The sequence below is a fragment of the Gymnoscopelus braueri genome, assembly GCF_963280865.1.
Source record: "Gymnoscopelus braueri genome assembly, chromosome: 14".
In the NCBI taxonomy this organism is placed as follows: domain Eukaryota; kingdom Metazoa; phylum Chordata; class Actinopteri; order Myctophiformes; family Myctophidae; genus Gymnoscopelus; species Gymnoscopelus braueri.
In genome coordinates, this window is record NC_137619.1 from 1,610,372 (window position 1) to 1,627,082 (window position 16,711).

Below are 16,711 nucleotides of genomic sequence, written 5' to 3' on the forward strand. Positions count from 1 at the left end.
CTAAATCTGTGTCTCATTTGGAGAGGACACTTAACGGCAACGGAGCGCATTGAGAGCCTCGTCTGTCCTTTTCTCAGTTGGACATAAACCTTAAATAAATCTTTGAATATATATATATATATACGAAAATGTTCAACTCAAATCTTTGCTTCTGGGGGGTCCCTGGCACAAAATATTTTCAGATGGGGGGTCCGCTGCCAAATGTATATCAATTTAGGCGTCCTTGGTATGAAAAAGGTTGAAAACCACTGCTACAGGTGACGTTTCTTCAGCCTGCTGTAGCAGTGAAACCAAACAAGAATAAGACCTCTCACTAAAGCACTGACTTGGTGGCGTTTATTCTTTTGCATTTGGTTTTACATAAAGAACACTTAATAAGGGCACGTTTTTTCCCCCCAAAAAAAACAAACACCAGTGCCTACCATATAGTACCATCATGTTTTGGGTTGCTGCGGCTCAAACATTGTTTGGACAGCATTCTGGTAGACAGAAGGCGCTGATAGAAAGAACGTTCATGCCTCGACAAGTTTACAAAACATAAGCTTTGGGATGTTTGAATTAGATGAAACCAGCTGTCAAAGAGATGTACACTAGTTTAGTGCACAAGTCTGTCACGCTTCAATAATAACTGGAATACCTGCTGTCATATAAAAACATACATAAAATATATATACTTTAACCACTGAAAAGAATGAACAGTGTTAAATTAGCCTACTACACATACATACAACTTTAAAAGCCTGAAGCACGGACTACAAGAAGACAAAACTTTGTCCTCTCTTTGTCTTTGTCTCTGTCTTGTAGAAAAGAAAGGGGGCATCATCATGCCTGTTGTCCCACCGGAATGCCTCTCCTGCCATGCTGTGTCTGTGCACTGGGGGTGGGGGGGGATCCCCCCCGACACTTGCACCCCACTCTGCACCCCCCGTAGACGGCCCCGACGAGGTACACCACGGCGCCCAGGCAGGCGAACACCGAGGCGGCCAGGTAGACCTTATACAGGCAAAAGTGCTTGTACTGCTCCAGGTTGCAATAGGAGTTCTTCTTGGTCTTGTAGATCATCACGCCTATCGCCGGCAGGTAGAGCGCGGCGGCCGCGACGTCGTGCGCGAAGTTAGTGAGCATCCAGCGCTCCCCGCCCAGGATGGGGACGAGGTCCTGCTTGTCCAGCAGGGTGATGAAGAAGAGGGCGAGGGTGAGGAGCCAGAACAGGACGGCCACGAACAGCACAAAGTGGATGGATCCTTCGTATTTATTGGCGGCGATGGTGACCCAGAGCCCGGCTCCGCACAGGATCTGCAGGACGCGGATGATCCCCATGAAACTCTTCAGGAACCCCAGGAAATTCCTTCTCACCTGCGGCGGCGGCTGGGGAGGTTGGGGTGCCATCTCTCATCCGTTCAACGCTCTCTCGGTTTCCCCTTTTTTTTTTTCCCAAACAGGGCGGGTGGTGGGTGCCTTCTGCCAGCTGCAAACAGCTGGGGAAAAAAAGGGGAGGGGGGGGGGGAACAGGAGAAAATAGGAAAGTCTGTGTCGTTGCCTCAAATGTGGGGGCAGAATTGGGGGAAAGTCTGATAAAAAGAAAGAACTGCTTGTTCTTTCTTTACAACAACCCCGGGGTTTTGAAATGAAATTTCTTTCTTCTTGTTTCGTCTTTTCCGTTTCCTCTTGTGTGTGAATGCAGCGTCTGTAGTGTGTGTGTCGTCGGGGGCAGGGAGACGGAGGAAGGGGAGGTCTGTAATTCAATGCCTGCTCCTCCTTTAGGAAGCTGGAGTTGAACCATCTAAAACATCTCTGTAGTGTAGTTCCAGGGTTGTCCAAGAGAGAGAGAGAGAGAGAGAGAGAGAGAGAGAGAGAGAGAGAGAGAGAGAGAGAGAGAGAGAGAGAGAGAGAGACAGAGAGAGAGAGAGACAGAGACAGAGACAGAGAGAGAGAGGAGAGAGAGAGAGAGAGAGAGAGAGAAAACAGAGGGGGGTCACAGTATTTTTTCTAAGGTCATTGTTTTTCATAATATACTACTGGATTGATAGTTGCAATGTCAAACAACTCTGTTTACGCATGTCTTTATACTGTTTTTACATGTAGGCTACTGTATTAGTTTGATTGTTTTTTTTCACATCTTGCTTTCCCGATGTAAACATGATGTTTACCTTGGCTTGCCGCAATGCCAAATGAACGGCCCCTTTGAGAGAGAGACAGAAACAGAGAGCCACACAGACAGAGAGAGAGATGTTTGTTTTGTTTCAGAATTGCTTTTGTAATGTTATACATATGTTTGATTTGAATAGAGAGAGAGAGAGAGAGAGAGAGAGAGAGAGAGAGAGAGAGAGAGAGAGAGATGAGAGAGAGAGAGAGAGAGAGAGAGAGAGTGAGAGAGAGAGAGAGAGAGAGAGAGAGAGAGAGAGAGAGAGAGAGGAGAGAGAGAGAGAGAGAGAGAGAGACAGAGAGAGAGACAGAGAGAGAGACACAGACAGAGAGAGAGAGAGAGAGAGAGAGAGAGAGAGAGAGAGAGAGAGAGAGACAGAGAGAGAGAGAGGGGGAGGAGACAGAGGGGGGGTCACAGTATTTTTTCTAAGGTCATTGTTTTTCATAATATACTACTGGATTGATAACAACAACGGCCCCTCTGAGAGAGACAGAGACAGACAGAGAGCCACACAGACAAAGAGAGAGAGATGTTTGTTTTGTTTCAGAATTGCTTTTGTAATGTTATACATATGTTTGATTTGAATAGAGAGAGAGAGAGAGAGAGAGAGAGAGAGAGAGAGAGATCTTTAAATACATTTGTAAAATTGCCTATACTATATAGCAGGGGTCTTCAACAGGGGGTCCGGGACCCCTAGGGGGTCCTCAGAGCTACTACAGGGGGTCCGCCAAATCTTTGTGTGATATGATTTAGTTTTTTTTACATGAACCACTTGAACCCTAGAATTCCTTTTCTCAGGGGAACATTAGCCAAATATATCAGATCTACAAGCTCTCACTGCGAGGCGTTGAGAGCTTGTAGATCGGCTATTTTTGGCAAAGAGGCTATAGGTGTAGAGGGGAAAAGGAGCAGACTAAGTAAAAAAAAACTTTAATCTGAAACACAGTTTTATACAATATAGAGTAGGGGGTCCCTGCTTCATCTCTCTCTCAGCTAGGGGGTCCTTAGCCTGAAAACGTTGAAGACCCCTGCTATATAGCCTTGTATTTTTCACGTTTGTTTTTAAGCATTATAGCCTATACATATACATAGCCTATGTTCCATTTGATTGCAAAGTTGCAATGTTACACACAGCTCTGTTTACACATGTCTTCATGTTTAAGGTGGCAGGCCTAGATTTTAAATGTATACATATTGTACTTAGATTTATGAGTTTAATTATTTTTGTTTCACACTTGACAATAATAAAAACCCTTCTGGATTAAATTGAACTGAGAGACCCAGGGGGGTCCCCACACGATTTTGGGGGGTCCCCGACAGTGAAGTGACAATTTAAGGACTTTTAACACCTTTTTAATACCATTGCTGCATTCAAAGTCATCAACATCAACTATGCTATAAAAACTGGTCAGACAATGGCCAAATCGTCAAATAGGAAAGAGGCAAAAAATAGAGAAAACAGACGATCTACACGCTCCCAACACCTCGTGTTGTGCGTTATATTATACCTCTGTGGCGCTGTGAGGCGTTGTGAGCTTGTAGATCAGCAATGTTCACTATTTATCTGTGGAACAGAGTCAAACTAAATGTAATGCCTCAACTCCTACAATTCCAAGTGCTTATCAGGGTGGGGGTTTCCCCAGTTAAAATGTGATTATTTTGGGGGGTCCCCAGTTGAAATGTGATTATTTTGGGGGTTTCCCCAGTTAAAATGTGATTATTTTGGGGGGTCCCCAGTTAAAATGTGATTATTTTGGGGGGGTCCCCAGTTAAAATGTGATTATTTTGGGGGGGTCCCCAGTTGAAATGTGATTATTTTGGGGGGTCCCCAGTTGAAATGTGATTATTTTAGGGGGTCCTCAGTTCAAATATGATTATTGTGGGGGGGGTCACGGCCTGAAAAGGTTGAGAACCACTGTGGTAGGCCTATATAGAGCAGGTCAAAGTCTGTTTAAAAAACAAAAATCGTGTTCATCTTATGTTGACTTTCAGTGACTTTATTTAATTCAACATAGCCTGGAAATCCAGCCTGATTTATCTCTTAAATAATAAATGTATATACAGTGGTTGGCCCCTTCCCAGGATACTAACAGGTCTATCAAATCAGCTAAACATATAGATTAGTGATCCTCTCACACGTCACAGTGTGTAGTGTGTGTAGAGACGTGTTGCTCACACAGGGACATGTTGTGTCGTCACATACATGGACATGCAGCCAGTGGTGGAAAGTAACTAAGTACATTTACTTAAGTACTGTACTTAAGTACAATTTTGAGGTATTTGTACTTTACTTGAGTATTTCCAATTTCCAATACTTTTACTTCTACTCCACTACATCTCAGAGGCAAATATTGTACTTTAACTCCACTACATTTACTTGAAAACTTTAGTTACTAATTACTTTTCAGATATAAATTATGATATAATGAAACATACATTAACCACTTTAGCCCTATTTTATACCTAGGCTATTTGAAAATAGCCGATCTACAAGCTCACAACGCGTCGCGATGATGCGACGCGTTGTGAGCTTGTAGATCTGCTATTTTCAAATATTTTAGTACTTTTACTTTTTGTACTTTAAGTACATTTTAATGCCAATACTTTTGTACTTCAGAATCAGAATCAGAATCAGTTTTATTGTCACATCACAGGTTTACAAGGTAAAAAAGTGGGTGAAATTCTTTTTTGTACATCGTTCCCATCGCAACGTTAGTTTCCATAGAAAGAAGAGGGGGGGGGGAGAAGAAGAGGGTGGGGGGCAGGTGGGAAGGAGATCAAAAACAAGAGAGCAACAGAAGGCCAGACAAGTTATCTACATATTTACAAATTACCTGAGATAATAAATAAAACTAAAAAAACTAAACTAAGGTGCCTGAGCATAGCAGCAATGTATTGTACTGTGCATGTTATACTTATACTGTGCATGATAGACAAGGACGTTAAGGTGCTTAAGGAGCACAATAAAAAAAGACCCAAAAAAAGTCAGTGCGTTATACAAGGGATTAAGGTGCAAAAGGTCAGTGCGTGTCCACCTAGAGTGGACTGACCCTAGTATAATCCGCATGGAGCTCCATGAGTAAATCTCAAGTAAATTTTTAATTCTGGACTTTTACTTGTAACAGATTATTTCTATATTGCAGTATTGGTACTTTTACTTAAGTAAAGAATTTGAGTACTTTTTCCACCACTGGCTCACAGGGACATGTTGTGACGTCACATACATGGACCTGCAGCCTGACGCGGGACGTCCCGCCGGGAGGCTCGATTCCCTCCTCTGTCCCGATTGACGTCAATGGATTATTCCCCTCCCTCAGTCCCTCCACTCCGCCGGGCCGACTCAAGAATAGCCCAGATCTACAAGCTCTCAACGCGTCGCAACGCGACGCGTTGAGAGCTTGTAGATCTGGGCTATTCTTCTCGGCACGGGACACTCAGCGGGCATACATACGTGGCCGAGGGGCGGAGCAAAGCCCTCCCAGCCCCCCGGTGATTGGTGGGAGTCAGCGGGGATAAAGTCCGTGTCCGCCCACAAAGGGGAGGGAACGGAGTCAACGGACGGTTTGAGCGCTCTCATTGGCCAGTCGGTCGCCCGTGGTAACGGACACCCGCCAGTCCGGATCAGATTACAGGTCATGATAGTGGACTCACACTTTGTCTGTCGCACACACACACCTTTAGCACATACACACACACACACACACACACACACACACACACACACACACACACACACACACACACACACACACACATGGACGAGAGTAACGTTATAACGTGTATAAGAACAATGCTGTAGGAGAGATCTGTTCCTTTATCATAGAAGTTCCTCTAGAAGGAGGTAAGTCTATAATCTATTACATTGTTGTTACTGATTCATTTGTTATTACGTCGAGTCCTCGCGTGACCAGTGTAAAGTAACGGAGTACATTTACTCAAGCACTGTACTTCAAGTACAATGTTGAGGTATTTTTACTTTACTGGGGCAATTCCATTTGTCTATACATTTACTTCTACTCCACTACACCTAGGCAAATAGGCCTATTGTACTTTTACTCCACTACAATTATTTGAAAACTTTAGTTACTAGTTACTTTGTAGATTTTGATTGTTATTACAAAACATGAACCACTTCACTCAGACATATATATTTAGGCCATTTGAAAATAGCCGATCGTGACTCATTGTGAGCTTGTAGATCTTCTATTTTCACAAGATTTTTACACATTTGAAAACTTGTGAAACGGGACATTCTGCATAATGAGTACATTTACTTTTGGTACTGTAAGTACATTGTGATACCAATACTTAATACAGACATGTTCCGATTTGACCCGAATATTATGTCATGCTGCATGATATAATATAATATAATATATTATATTATATTATATTATATTATATTATATTATAATATAATATAATATAATATAATATAATATAATATAATATAATATAATATAATATAGCATGCAGAGGGTTGTGAATAGGCAGTGGTGGAAAAAGGTACTCACATTGTTTTTCAAGGTATATGCAGATGCTTGTAGATCTGCTATTTTCAAATAGCTGATGTATCAAGTTTTCAAATGTATGAAAATATTTTGAAAATAGCAGATCTACAAGCTCACAATGTGTCACATGGCAACGCATTGTGAGCTTGTAGATCTGCTATTTCCAAATGGCCGAAATGTATATAGGGCTGAAGTGGTTAATGTATGTTTTGTAATTATAATCAAAATCTACAAAGTAACTAGTAACTAAAGTTTTCAAATAATTGTAGTGGAGTAAAAAGTACAACATTTGCCTCTGAGATGTAGTGGAGTAGAAGTAAAAGTACTGAAAAAATTGGAAATACTCCAGTAAAGTAAAAAAACATTTTACTTAAGTACAGTACTTGAGTAAATGTACTTAGTTACTTTACACCACTGCACAAACTCATGTCAATAATGTTGCCCCCCCCCCCCCATAGGGAGGTCACAGATGGGGTTAGTCAATAATCCAATTCAATTTAAAGGAGCTCTATTGGCAGGAGAAAACATTGGTTTTATATATTGCCAAAGCAAGTGTCAAATAAAAACCATCACAACTAAGAAGAAATCATGTGTAAACAAACAGAGTCGTGTCTCTCACATTACAACATGGAAGACTAGCTTACACAATATGTAAATGTTCATTTTCTGTGTATAAATCGTTATAAGCCGTGCAGGTAAGGGTCGCTTCAAAAGCTTTTTGAAACAAATAGCAGCAATGATCTAAAACAGGGCGAGGGAACCTTAGGCACGGGTGCCAACATTGGCAGAGGGAGAGGGCGATCACTGGCACCCTGGCACACGTGTGTGAGTGAGAGTTTTTTTCATTTCAAATGAAAAATTCAAAAAAGGGTTTAGTCGGTTAAATTAACCCATTAAGACCTTCTATAAAATGTCTGTTATTAGAATGTCTTCTAAAAACTGTTTTTTTTACTATGTCAGTGGTGCTCAAACTTTTTCATGTCAAGGACCCCAAAATGTATATGTATTTGGCCGCGGACCCCCATCTCAAAATATGTTGTTCCAGGGACCCCCAGAAGCAAAGATTTGAGTTAGAAATGTTTGCTGTCAGCTCTCCTAGTTCCTACAAGCTATGAGCTTGTATATCTGCTATTTTTGAATAGCCAAAGTGTAAAATAATGCTTTTTAGCTCAAATCAAAACGTGACACAAGGGTTAAGTCTCCTCACATCTATATACAAATGAAATCCTGCACATAACTCTACATTCAAACTTTGACTGAGGAGGGAGTGTGGGAGATATGGTGGGTTATTGCTCCATTGAGTCTAATGATCATTACATCCTGATGTGAAAGAACATATTTCTGAAGGTTGTGTATAGCCTATGGTCATTCAAAATCAGATATTATAATATTACATTTTTGATGTGGTGTCATAATTAAACTTAATTTTGACACTTACTATCAAGAAAATGAAAACATGGCACTTCATGTCAAAAAGGTTGATCTAAAGCCTTTACACATGTCAAACCAAATCGAAGTTAATGAAAGTCCGTCGTAAACCAGTTTCAGATGCAATCTGCAACTCTTAATTAGTTGCAGTGATCTTGAATTTTGTCAAATCTATAGGCCTGCGGGGTCACAAGAAGAAAGCATGATAATCTACCTGACCCTAGATTAGTTAGAGCTGTTGTAGTCCAACAGCTGTTGACCCACATGACCAGAAAAAACAGCAATCACCATCCTAGTTATTCGGCAAACACCTGTCTGTCACCGTCCCACTTCAAACCATGGAACCGTTACATTGTTATGTTACATTGTAACGTAAACCAACAAGAGAGCAAGCAACCATCTGCAGTTTAATGGGCTTTAAAGCACAGCTCTCCTAGTTCCTAATTTAAAGTAGGATTAAAGAATCAGAGCAGAGAGATGGAGCAGATAGTCACTCTGTGACTACTGTATACAGTAGGTTTTTCCCAGCACAATTAGCTATCTCCTCCTCTGTCATACATTTACATCTATCATGCTGTTGTTGCATAATAGTTAGTTACACTATAACTTCCCTCTCTCTCAACCTGTAGTCCTGTTCTAAAAATTGAGACTCACCTACACCATCAAACGTACAAGTCAGATTTTCCATGAAATATGTTATGTGGTCGTTCATCTTCCATGAAAAGGCTTGTTGTCCTGACCGCGTTGGGGTGGAGGAATTCTACTAGCATTTATACTTGTATTCATCACCACTTACTATCAACCCTATATGCTTTGTCCTAAGGCGAACAGCGAAAATTGCAGCCCTACAAGCGCACAGCACGCTGTGAGCTTGTAGATCTGCTATTTTGGCAATTGTGGACAGTTTTTGTTTTTGTTTTTTGATGCAAGGTTGAAAGTGGTACCAACAGCATATCGTCGCTGTCTGGCAGAAACCAGCTAACTCCGTTTTTCAGCTTTTATTTATTTTTTCATAAATCAGGGCCATTGAACACCCTTTACGTCTGTGCGTTGGTTAAAAATATTGAACCAATGAAAAGTATTAAAAAGCGCTTCTGACAAAACCAGCTAACTCCATAGAGACACACGGGGACTACAAATTTCACGCCCACTTTTGAGACAGCGCCGCTACTCGAGGTCCGTTAGAACGATGAACTGCAGCTGCCAATGCATTCCCTATGAGAGGATATGAAAGTTAGCCTACTTTTAAAATTATCCTGCATTAACTGAAGACGATATTGATTTAAATAAAAATATGTTTCCAAATGTATGGAGTGTCTTTGTCAACATATCTTCTTGTTTTCTTAATAGTTGATGTGTTTCACATTTAATTTGCCACTTTAACGAGTTACCCATAATGCTAACACAGCAGAGGGTAGACAGCAGACAGACAAGTTGTCGCATTTCAGTGACATCACTGTCTTTACAAGCGCCGAGCGCCGACCAGTGGCGTACCCACTGTAGAGGCAGGAGAGGCGGTCGCCTGCCCAACTAAGATCTCGCCTCCCCTAAAAAAAAAACATAACCAGATAATGTGTCATTGCGTGCTTAATGTCCTCAAAGTCACGCATCCAACAAGCTTTGAACTGAGCAGATTGGACCTTCTGTTCCAGAGATAATGACCAAAACCTATTGAAAACGGCCACTTTCGCCAGTTTTCTGGGTATTGAAAACCTCAAGGGATGCGTCCGTGACGTATATACCATGCGACCACTTAAAGTCTGGATCTCCGATGCTAGCGGTTTTGACATACTGATGGAGTATATTATAGTATATTGTGGGTAGTATATCGATATGAAAGATATGGGACATTAAAAAGGACAAATTAAACAAATGGGACAGATTATTAGAACACAAAAAAAATCGCTACAGCCTCAGTAGTTAACCAGTGAAATGACGGTATTTTACAATGCCTCTCATAGAGATTGCATTGAGAGCTGCAGTTCATCGTTCTAACGGACCCCGAGTGTCAAAAGTGGGCGTGGATTTGTAGGCCTTCCGCTTCCGGCCGTGTGTCTCTACTCCATTGGATCCTCAAACTTTCTGCTAAACCAGCTAACTCCATCAAAGGGGGGGTGGAGTTAGCTGGTTTTGCTGACTCCAGGCTCCACCCCCTTTTGACCTCCAACCTCATTGTGAGCTTGGAGGTCCATTCAGCCGTTCTTATCAATGATGAACAGAACCTACTAACCTCCTCTTAACCCATTAAGACCTGGAACTGTGTCATTTTTAGATTTGAGCTAAAAAGCATTATTTTACACTTTGAGCTATTCAAAAATAGCAGATCTACAAGCTCATAGCGCGGCACCGAGTGCCGCGCTACGAGCTTGTAGATCTGCTATTTTTGAAAAATCGTGAAAAATGTGCGCAAATCTTTGAATATATATATTTTTAAAGCGAACATTTTTAACTCAAATCTTTGCTTCTGGGGGTCCCTGGAACAAAATATTTTGATGGGGGTCCGCGGCCAAATACATATCATTTTGGGGGTCCTGGACATGAAAAAGATTGAGCACCACTGATATAGAAACATACGTTTTTCAGAAAACTGTTGAGATTTAGGAGACATGTAGAATCGGCTTCAGGTCTTAATGGGTTAAAATGTCTTTATGTAGCTTCACTCACTCCCCAGCAGAGCAGAGCCGGTGCGTTGGTTCTGGACGATGGACGCCCACCAGGCCTCTTCTCACCCGTCCTCCTCGGTGGCGGCGGGCCCCCCCGCCGTGGTGACGTGGCGCCTGGCCGCCGAGCGGAGAGGCAGGAAGGCCGGCTCGGGGAACATCTTCGGCGGCGTGAACCTGTGGCAGCTCCAGAGGCTGTTCCGAGCGGCGGGGGACCAGGACGCCGAGCAGAGGGCCCAGCTGGTCTGGGGCCACGGGGACGAGGCCGAGCTGGCCCAGGCGCTGATAGGGCTGAGGGCCCGGAGCCGGCGGCGGGGCCTCCGAGCCGTGGGGGGGGGGAGAGACGCACTGGGCTCACGCTGGCTGCAAGCCTTCAATCACCTCAGGTAGAAACGCTGGCCTGGGAGGGTCCATGACTGATTGTGCATCCAAGCTTTATGCCTGTCACAATTATTACATCATCGTTTTAATCACAATTATTTTTAGCATAATCATAATTGTTTCCATGTTGAAAATGGTTCACACATTTTCAAATATATATTAACTCTCTCAGTGCCACGCCCCGAGATATCCCGAGTTTTTCCCGAGTACCCTCAGTGCCAGCACGAGAAATCCCGAGTTTTTACTTTTGACTGTGGTCGCGCTATTCTGTTTATTTTTCATGATCACTTTCGCTTCCTGACTCCTTCAGACTCACCCGGAGCCGGATGTAAAAAAAAAAATTCATTTCCGGGTCACGTTGTTTTTCTCCGGTGATTTTCGGCTAGAATAGGGAAAGTCACGGTTTTTCACACGGTATAAAAAGCGAACGGAGAGGTCCACGTCTACTCTCTTTGGTCTGGGTGACGATCAGTCATCGTAGTCGTGTATCGCATCGTAATTTAGCCCAATCAACGATTGTCGAAAAAATGTCAACATCCGGTTATGACCGGATATGACGTGAGCCTGTTTGGGAGGGGGTGAGTGAGCCAGCGAGGTCATCAATGTGTCGATTTGTTGCTCTCTACTGGTAGAACTGTATTATGGGTTTAAAAACCCAATCAGATCATTTATTTGAATGAAAAATTACAAAATTACAACAACAAAAAAAAACGCAAATTGCTGGCACTGGGGGAGTACTTTATGAAAATACTCTTGGCACTGAAAGAGTTAAAAAAAAGCAGAAATAGCAGATCTACAAGCTTACAACATGTCAATTTGTGATGCATTGTAAGCTTGTAGATCGGCTATTTCTGCTATTTTCAAATGTATAAAATGATTAAATAATTCGTTCCAATGTTCAATGCCAAACACACAATTAAATCGTTAAACTTAAGTTTGTAATCGTTGACAGCCCTAGCAAGCTTCTGCATGCTCATGCATGCAGAATTCTAATTAGAATTAGAATCACACACACACACACACACACACACACACACACACACACACACACACACACACACACACACACACACACACACACACACACACACACACACACACACACACACACACACACACACACACACACACACACACACACACACACACAAATGCCTGCTGAGTAAAGCCAAGCAAATACGTGAGATCTTCAGAAAACTTACGTAAACCTCATGAAATTGCGAACATAATGTTAAGCTTAGATTGTTCCATCCAGCAGCGGCTTTATGTTCCACTGAGTTCAGGGCAGGTATATTAGTTCAGGGCAGGTATATTGAACTCAATGTCAGGGTTAGATTGTTCCATTCAGCGGCTTTGAGTTCCATATACCTGCCCTGAACTCAGTGGCTTTTAAAGCCTCTTGATTACAATAAGGTTTAAATAAGTCTCTCTGTTGTTCAGGATCGGCGGTGACGTTTCGCCAAGCAGCCAGGCTAAGGCCCCCGTGGAGGAGAGTACCTCAGAGGGAGGAGCACACGGCAGCCCAGAGCCACAAGCATGGACGCAGGGAGGAGGTGCAGGGGCCACGGACGGTCAGGGACCAGTGGGGACCGCCGAGAGACCATCCAGGGCAGGGTTAAGGAGAGGGAGAGAGAAAGACCCAGAGAGATACCTCCACCGCATCCTGCATTGACGTTTGACAACCTAAGACCTCCAGAGAGGTGGAACTCTGTCTCGTTTTGAACTGTGTCTATACTTGAAACGGCCAGGTTACTGTACTGTAACACTGTTCAGATACAGGTTACTGTACTGTAACACTGTTCAGATACAGGTTACTGTACTGTAACACTGTTCAGATACAGGTTACTGTACTGTAACACTGTTCAGATACAGGTTACTGTACTGTAACACTGTTAAGATACAGGTTACTGTACTGTAACACTATTAAGATACAGGTTACTGTACTGTAACACTGTTAAGATACAGGTTACTGTACTGTAACACTGTTCAGATACAGGTTACTGTACTGTAACACTGTTAAGATACAGGTTACTGTACTGTAACGCTGTTCAGATACAGGTTACTGTACTGTAACACTGTTCAGATACAGGTTACTGTACTGTAACACTGTTAAGATACAGGTTACTGTACTGTAACACTGTTAAGATACAGGTTACTGTACTGTAACGCTGTTCAGATACAGGTTACTGTACTGTAACACTGTTCAGATACAGGTTACTGTACTGTAACACTGTTCAGATACAGGTTACTGTACTGTAACACTGTTCAGATACAGGTTACTGTACTGTAACACTGTTCAGATACAGGTTACTGTACTGTAACACTATTAAGATACACTGTACTGTAACGTTGTTCAGATGCTATGTATGCACACATAAACCACTGAAGCCCTATTTACTTCTGCTGAAGACAAATAGCTAAAATACCTGAACATAAAGCCATGTTCCACTTGAATGTTGGTTATGCAGCTACCTGTATGATACAAGACCAGTCCTGGTATGCAATTATTTTCCCACCTATTTTGCCAACTAAAATAGATTTTACAGTGATATTGGTGACATATATATATATATATATATATATATATATATATATATATATTTTTTTTTTTTTTGCACTAGAGAAATGCCTTTATATCACCCTGTCAAAATCTGCAGTTTGTTAGCAAACTGCCGGTTGGTAAAATAGATATATATTACACCGATATTGCTGACCTATATTGATTTTTGGAAAATTTCTAAATAGCTAATTTACAACTCATTTCGCATCACGATGCAACACGTTGTGAACTTGTAGATGCAGCTATTTTTGCAATTGGTCGTATGTCAAAGTGTATGGGACTTAAGTGGTTAATGTATTGGCAGAATCTTGTTTGGGTTTGTTGCCATTCAGTGAGAGGTCACAAAATCACTACTTCTGGTTTGGCACAAAAGCAGCATAAAGATGATGGACAATATTGTGACGTACATATATACAGGTAGCTATTGTATACAGTACGCTCACGGTTCTGCCAAAGTTCAACATTGCTTTAATAAAACCCCTTTTATGTTGGGAAAAGCGATAAAAAGAAAGAGGACGCGCAGCTGTTGCAACATGGATATCTGTCAGCTAGAACAGGAGTGCTGTGCAGTTACAGGGTCATCACAGTGTTTAAGGACCAAACCAGTCCAGTGTTCTGACATGTTTAGCTTTTGATTATCATCGTACACATGACATTACTGCTGTCCATTTACCAAAGCATACAGGTGGTTCGTTAGATACGACTGTAAAATGCTCTGTGCATAACTGTAGTCCTGGGCTTCCAGAAGGTGCCATACCCGTTTCCAGATCAGTTTCCCTTCATAGCTTCATTTGATATTTGTCTCGCCAGCATATTTGAACAGGAACACACACAAAGAAGTGTTATTTGTCTTTCCTGTTCAAATCTGCTGCAGTACCAAGTTATGGGACACTGAACCGGAACAGGAGACGGGGTATGCCACCTTCCGGAAACCTGGAACTACAGTTATACACAGAGCCTATTTCAGTACGGTATGAAAATCAACTTGCAGACGTTTAAACTTGCCTGGCAGTCCAAAAACACTACATTTCGCTATGCTGTAATTTTCTATCAAAGTTTTGTTACTTCTACTTCTACTACACTACATCTCAGAGCCAGATGTTGTACTTTTTACTCCACTACAATTACAGCATTTGACAGCTTTGGTCACTTGTTGCTTTTCAGGTTTTATTATCAATACAAAACATACATTAGCCACTTAAGTCCTACATCATACTTCGGCTATTCGAAAAAAGCTGATCTACAGTGTGCCACGTTGTGAGCTTGTAGATCTGCTATTTAAAAAGCGTGACAATTTTCGAATTTGAGTACCCTGGTACTGTAAGTATATTTTGATGCCAATTATTTTGTACATTTTTGTTTAATCACATTTAGTTCATGCAAATGTTAGGTATTGTTCTATGTAATTGGTTGTGTTTGACAATCTTGTACAATTCTCTTAAAAAGGTCAAAAACCAAATCATCCAATCAATGTCTTGATGATTTGGTTGCAGTTTGATTAAATGACTTGGAATAGCTACATCCACAGTTGCCGTCTTGAAAATGTTTGTCATTCTTTTCTATGTGAACCATTTGGTTGTCAATTTAATTATTCTGAATCTTCTTCAATGGGTCCTGTTTTATACAATCAATGGGTGGACCACACATTAGCTTGTTCACCTTCCGTCTGGCCTTTTGCAAATGTATATGTCCTGGTGTCAAGTCTTACTTTTTGTCCAAAACGTTACAAACGGCCCATACAACCAAAACTTGGGAGAAGAAAGGGGGAAAGGCATGTACTTGTACATATCTTATATATTGTAGCAGCTGCTACTACTGCCACCTGCTGGTCAAGAAACAGAATCGTTGTGAATGAGATGGCCCCATACTAATACAATAGGACCATTGGGAGGCCCCATACTAATAGATTAGGACATTGGGAGTCCCCATACTAATAGATTAGGACATTGGGAGGCCTCATACTAATAGATTAGGACATTGGGAGGCCCCATACTAATAGATTAGGACACTGGGAGGCCTCATACTAATAGATTAGGACATTGGGAGGCCCCATACTAATAGATTAGGACATTGGGAGGCCCCATACTAATAGACTAGGACCATTGGGAGGCCCCATACTAATAGACTAGGACCATTGGGAGGCCCCATACTAATAGATTAGGACATTGGGAGGCCCCATACTAATAGACTAGGACCATTGGGAGGCCCCATACTAATAGACTAGGACCATTGGGAGGCCCCATAGGGCAAGTCAGCTTTGTGTCTAACCTAGTTGACTTGTCTTCATAGGGTGACACAGAGGGCAGCCAGCTCGGACAGTATAGCTGATGAAATGAATGACATGGTAGACAGTGTGTGGACGTCTATAGATGAGGGATGACCCCTGCAAGACTTACACCAAACGACTAGCATCTTCCCCATTTAAGAAAGTGAATCGCTCTGCAAGCCCTCCTCTGCCCCACACTACCTCAGTGTTTCAGCATTTCATTGTCTTTGTACAGTATGCAAGTACACAGGGAATATGACAAATACAATTAATCTGAATCTGAGTCTACAGCAGCTAATCTGGACTTTCTGCATTGTGTGACAGTTGAACACAGTGGAGTTCTGTATTCCTGATGAACCAAGTTTTGACACCATTCAGGCCTGTGCTCGTGCCTCTAACATTTATTTCCAGTTTGGGAAATGGATTGCTACTCTCACACATGCAGTGAGGTATATGTGGCCAGAGACACAGCCTGCAAGACAAATGCTTTCTACAAACCACTTGACACCGACTGGCTTTGATTACTTCTTCCCAACATAAAGCAGTGTTGCTTTCGTCGACTAAAACTATGACGAAACATGTTCGTCGACTACCTTTTTTCACTGATGAAAACTAAATAAAAACTATTTTCACTCTATGATGACTAAAACTATGACTAAATATATTGACAATTCCGTCAACAAATAAAAACTAGATTAAAATGTTAGTGAGGGATCTAGTGGAGAAGAGATCCAGTAGAACTAAAAGACAAGTCATTTT

At 41.9% G+C, this 16,711-nt stretch overlaps 2 protein-coding genes across 2 annotated transcripts; one reads left to right on the forward strand and one right to left on the reverse strand.

Moving 5' to 3' along the window:
• Positions 1-321: 321 nt before the first annotated feature.
• Positions 322-1,698, reverse strand: LOC308100903 (MARVEL domain-containing protein 1-like). Its single transcript, XM_080450081.1, has one exon. It carries the CDS (start codon positions 1,387-1,389, stop codon positions 823-825), a length of 567 nt encoding a protein of 188 aa, XP_080306207.1. The 5' UTR covers positions 1,390-1,698; the 3' UTR covers positions 322-822.
• Positions 1,699-5,943: 4,245 nt separating this feature from the next.
• On the forward strand, positions 5,944-13,116 carry LOC308100902 (uncharacterized protein). The gene is made up of 3 exons (XM_080450080.1): positions 5,944-5,987; positions 10,740-11,131; positions 12,567-13,116. Exons 2-3 carry the CDS (start codon positions 10,788-10,790, stop codon positions 12,796-12,798), a joined length of 576 nt encoding a protein of 191 aa, XP_080306206.1. The 5' UTR covers positions 5,944-5,987; positions 10,740-10,787; the 3' UTR covers positions 12,799-13,116.
• The last annotated feature ends 3,595 nt before the right edge of the window (positions 13,117-16,711 follow it).

Coding starts and splice junctions, on each gene's coding strand:
- LOC308100902 (XM_080450080.1), top strand. CDS start 10,788: ATGGACGCCCACCAGGCCTCTTCTCACCCGTCCTCCTCGGTGGCGGCG. Junction 11,132..12,566: donor CAAGCCTTCAATCACCTCAG/GTAGAAACGCTG, acceptor TCTGTTGTTCAG/GATCGGCGGTGACGTTTCGC.
- LOC308100903 (XM_080450081.1), bottom strand. CDS start 1,389: ATGGCACCCCAACCTCCCCAGCCGCCGCCGCAGGTGAGAAGGAATTTC.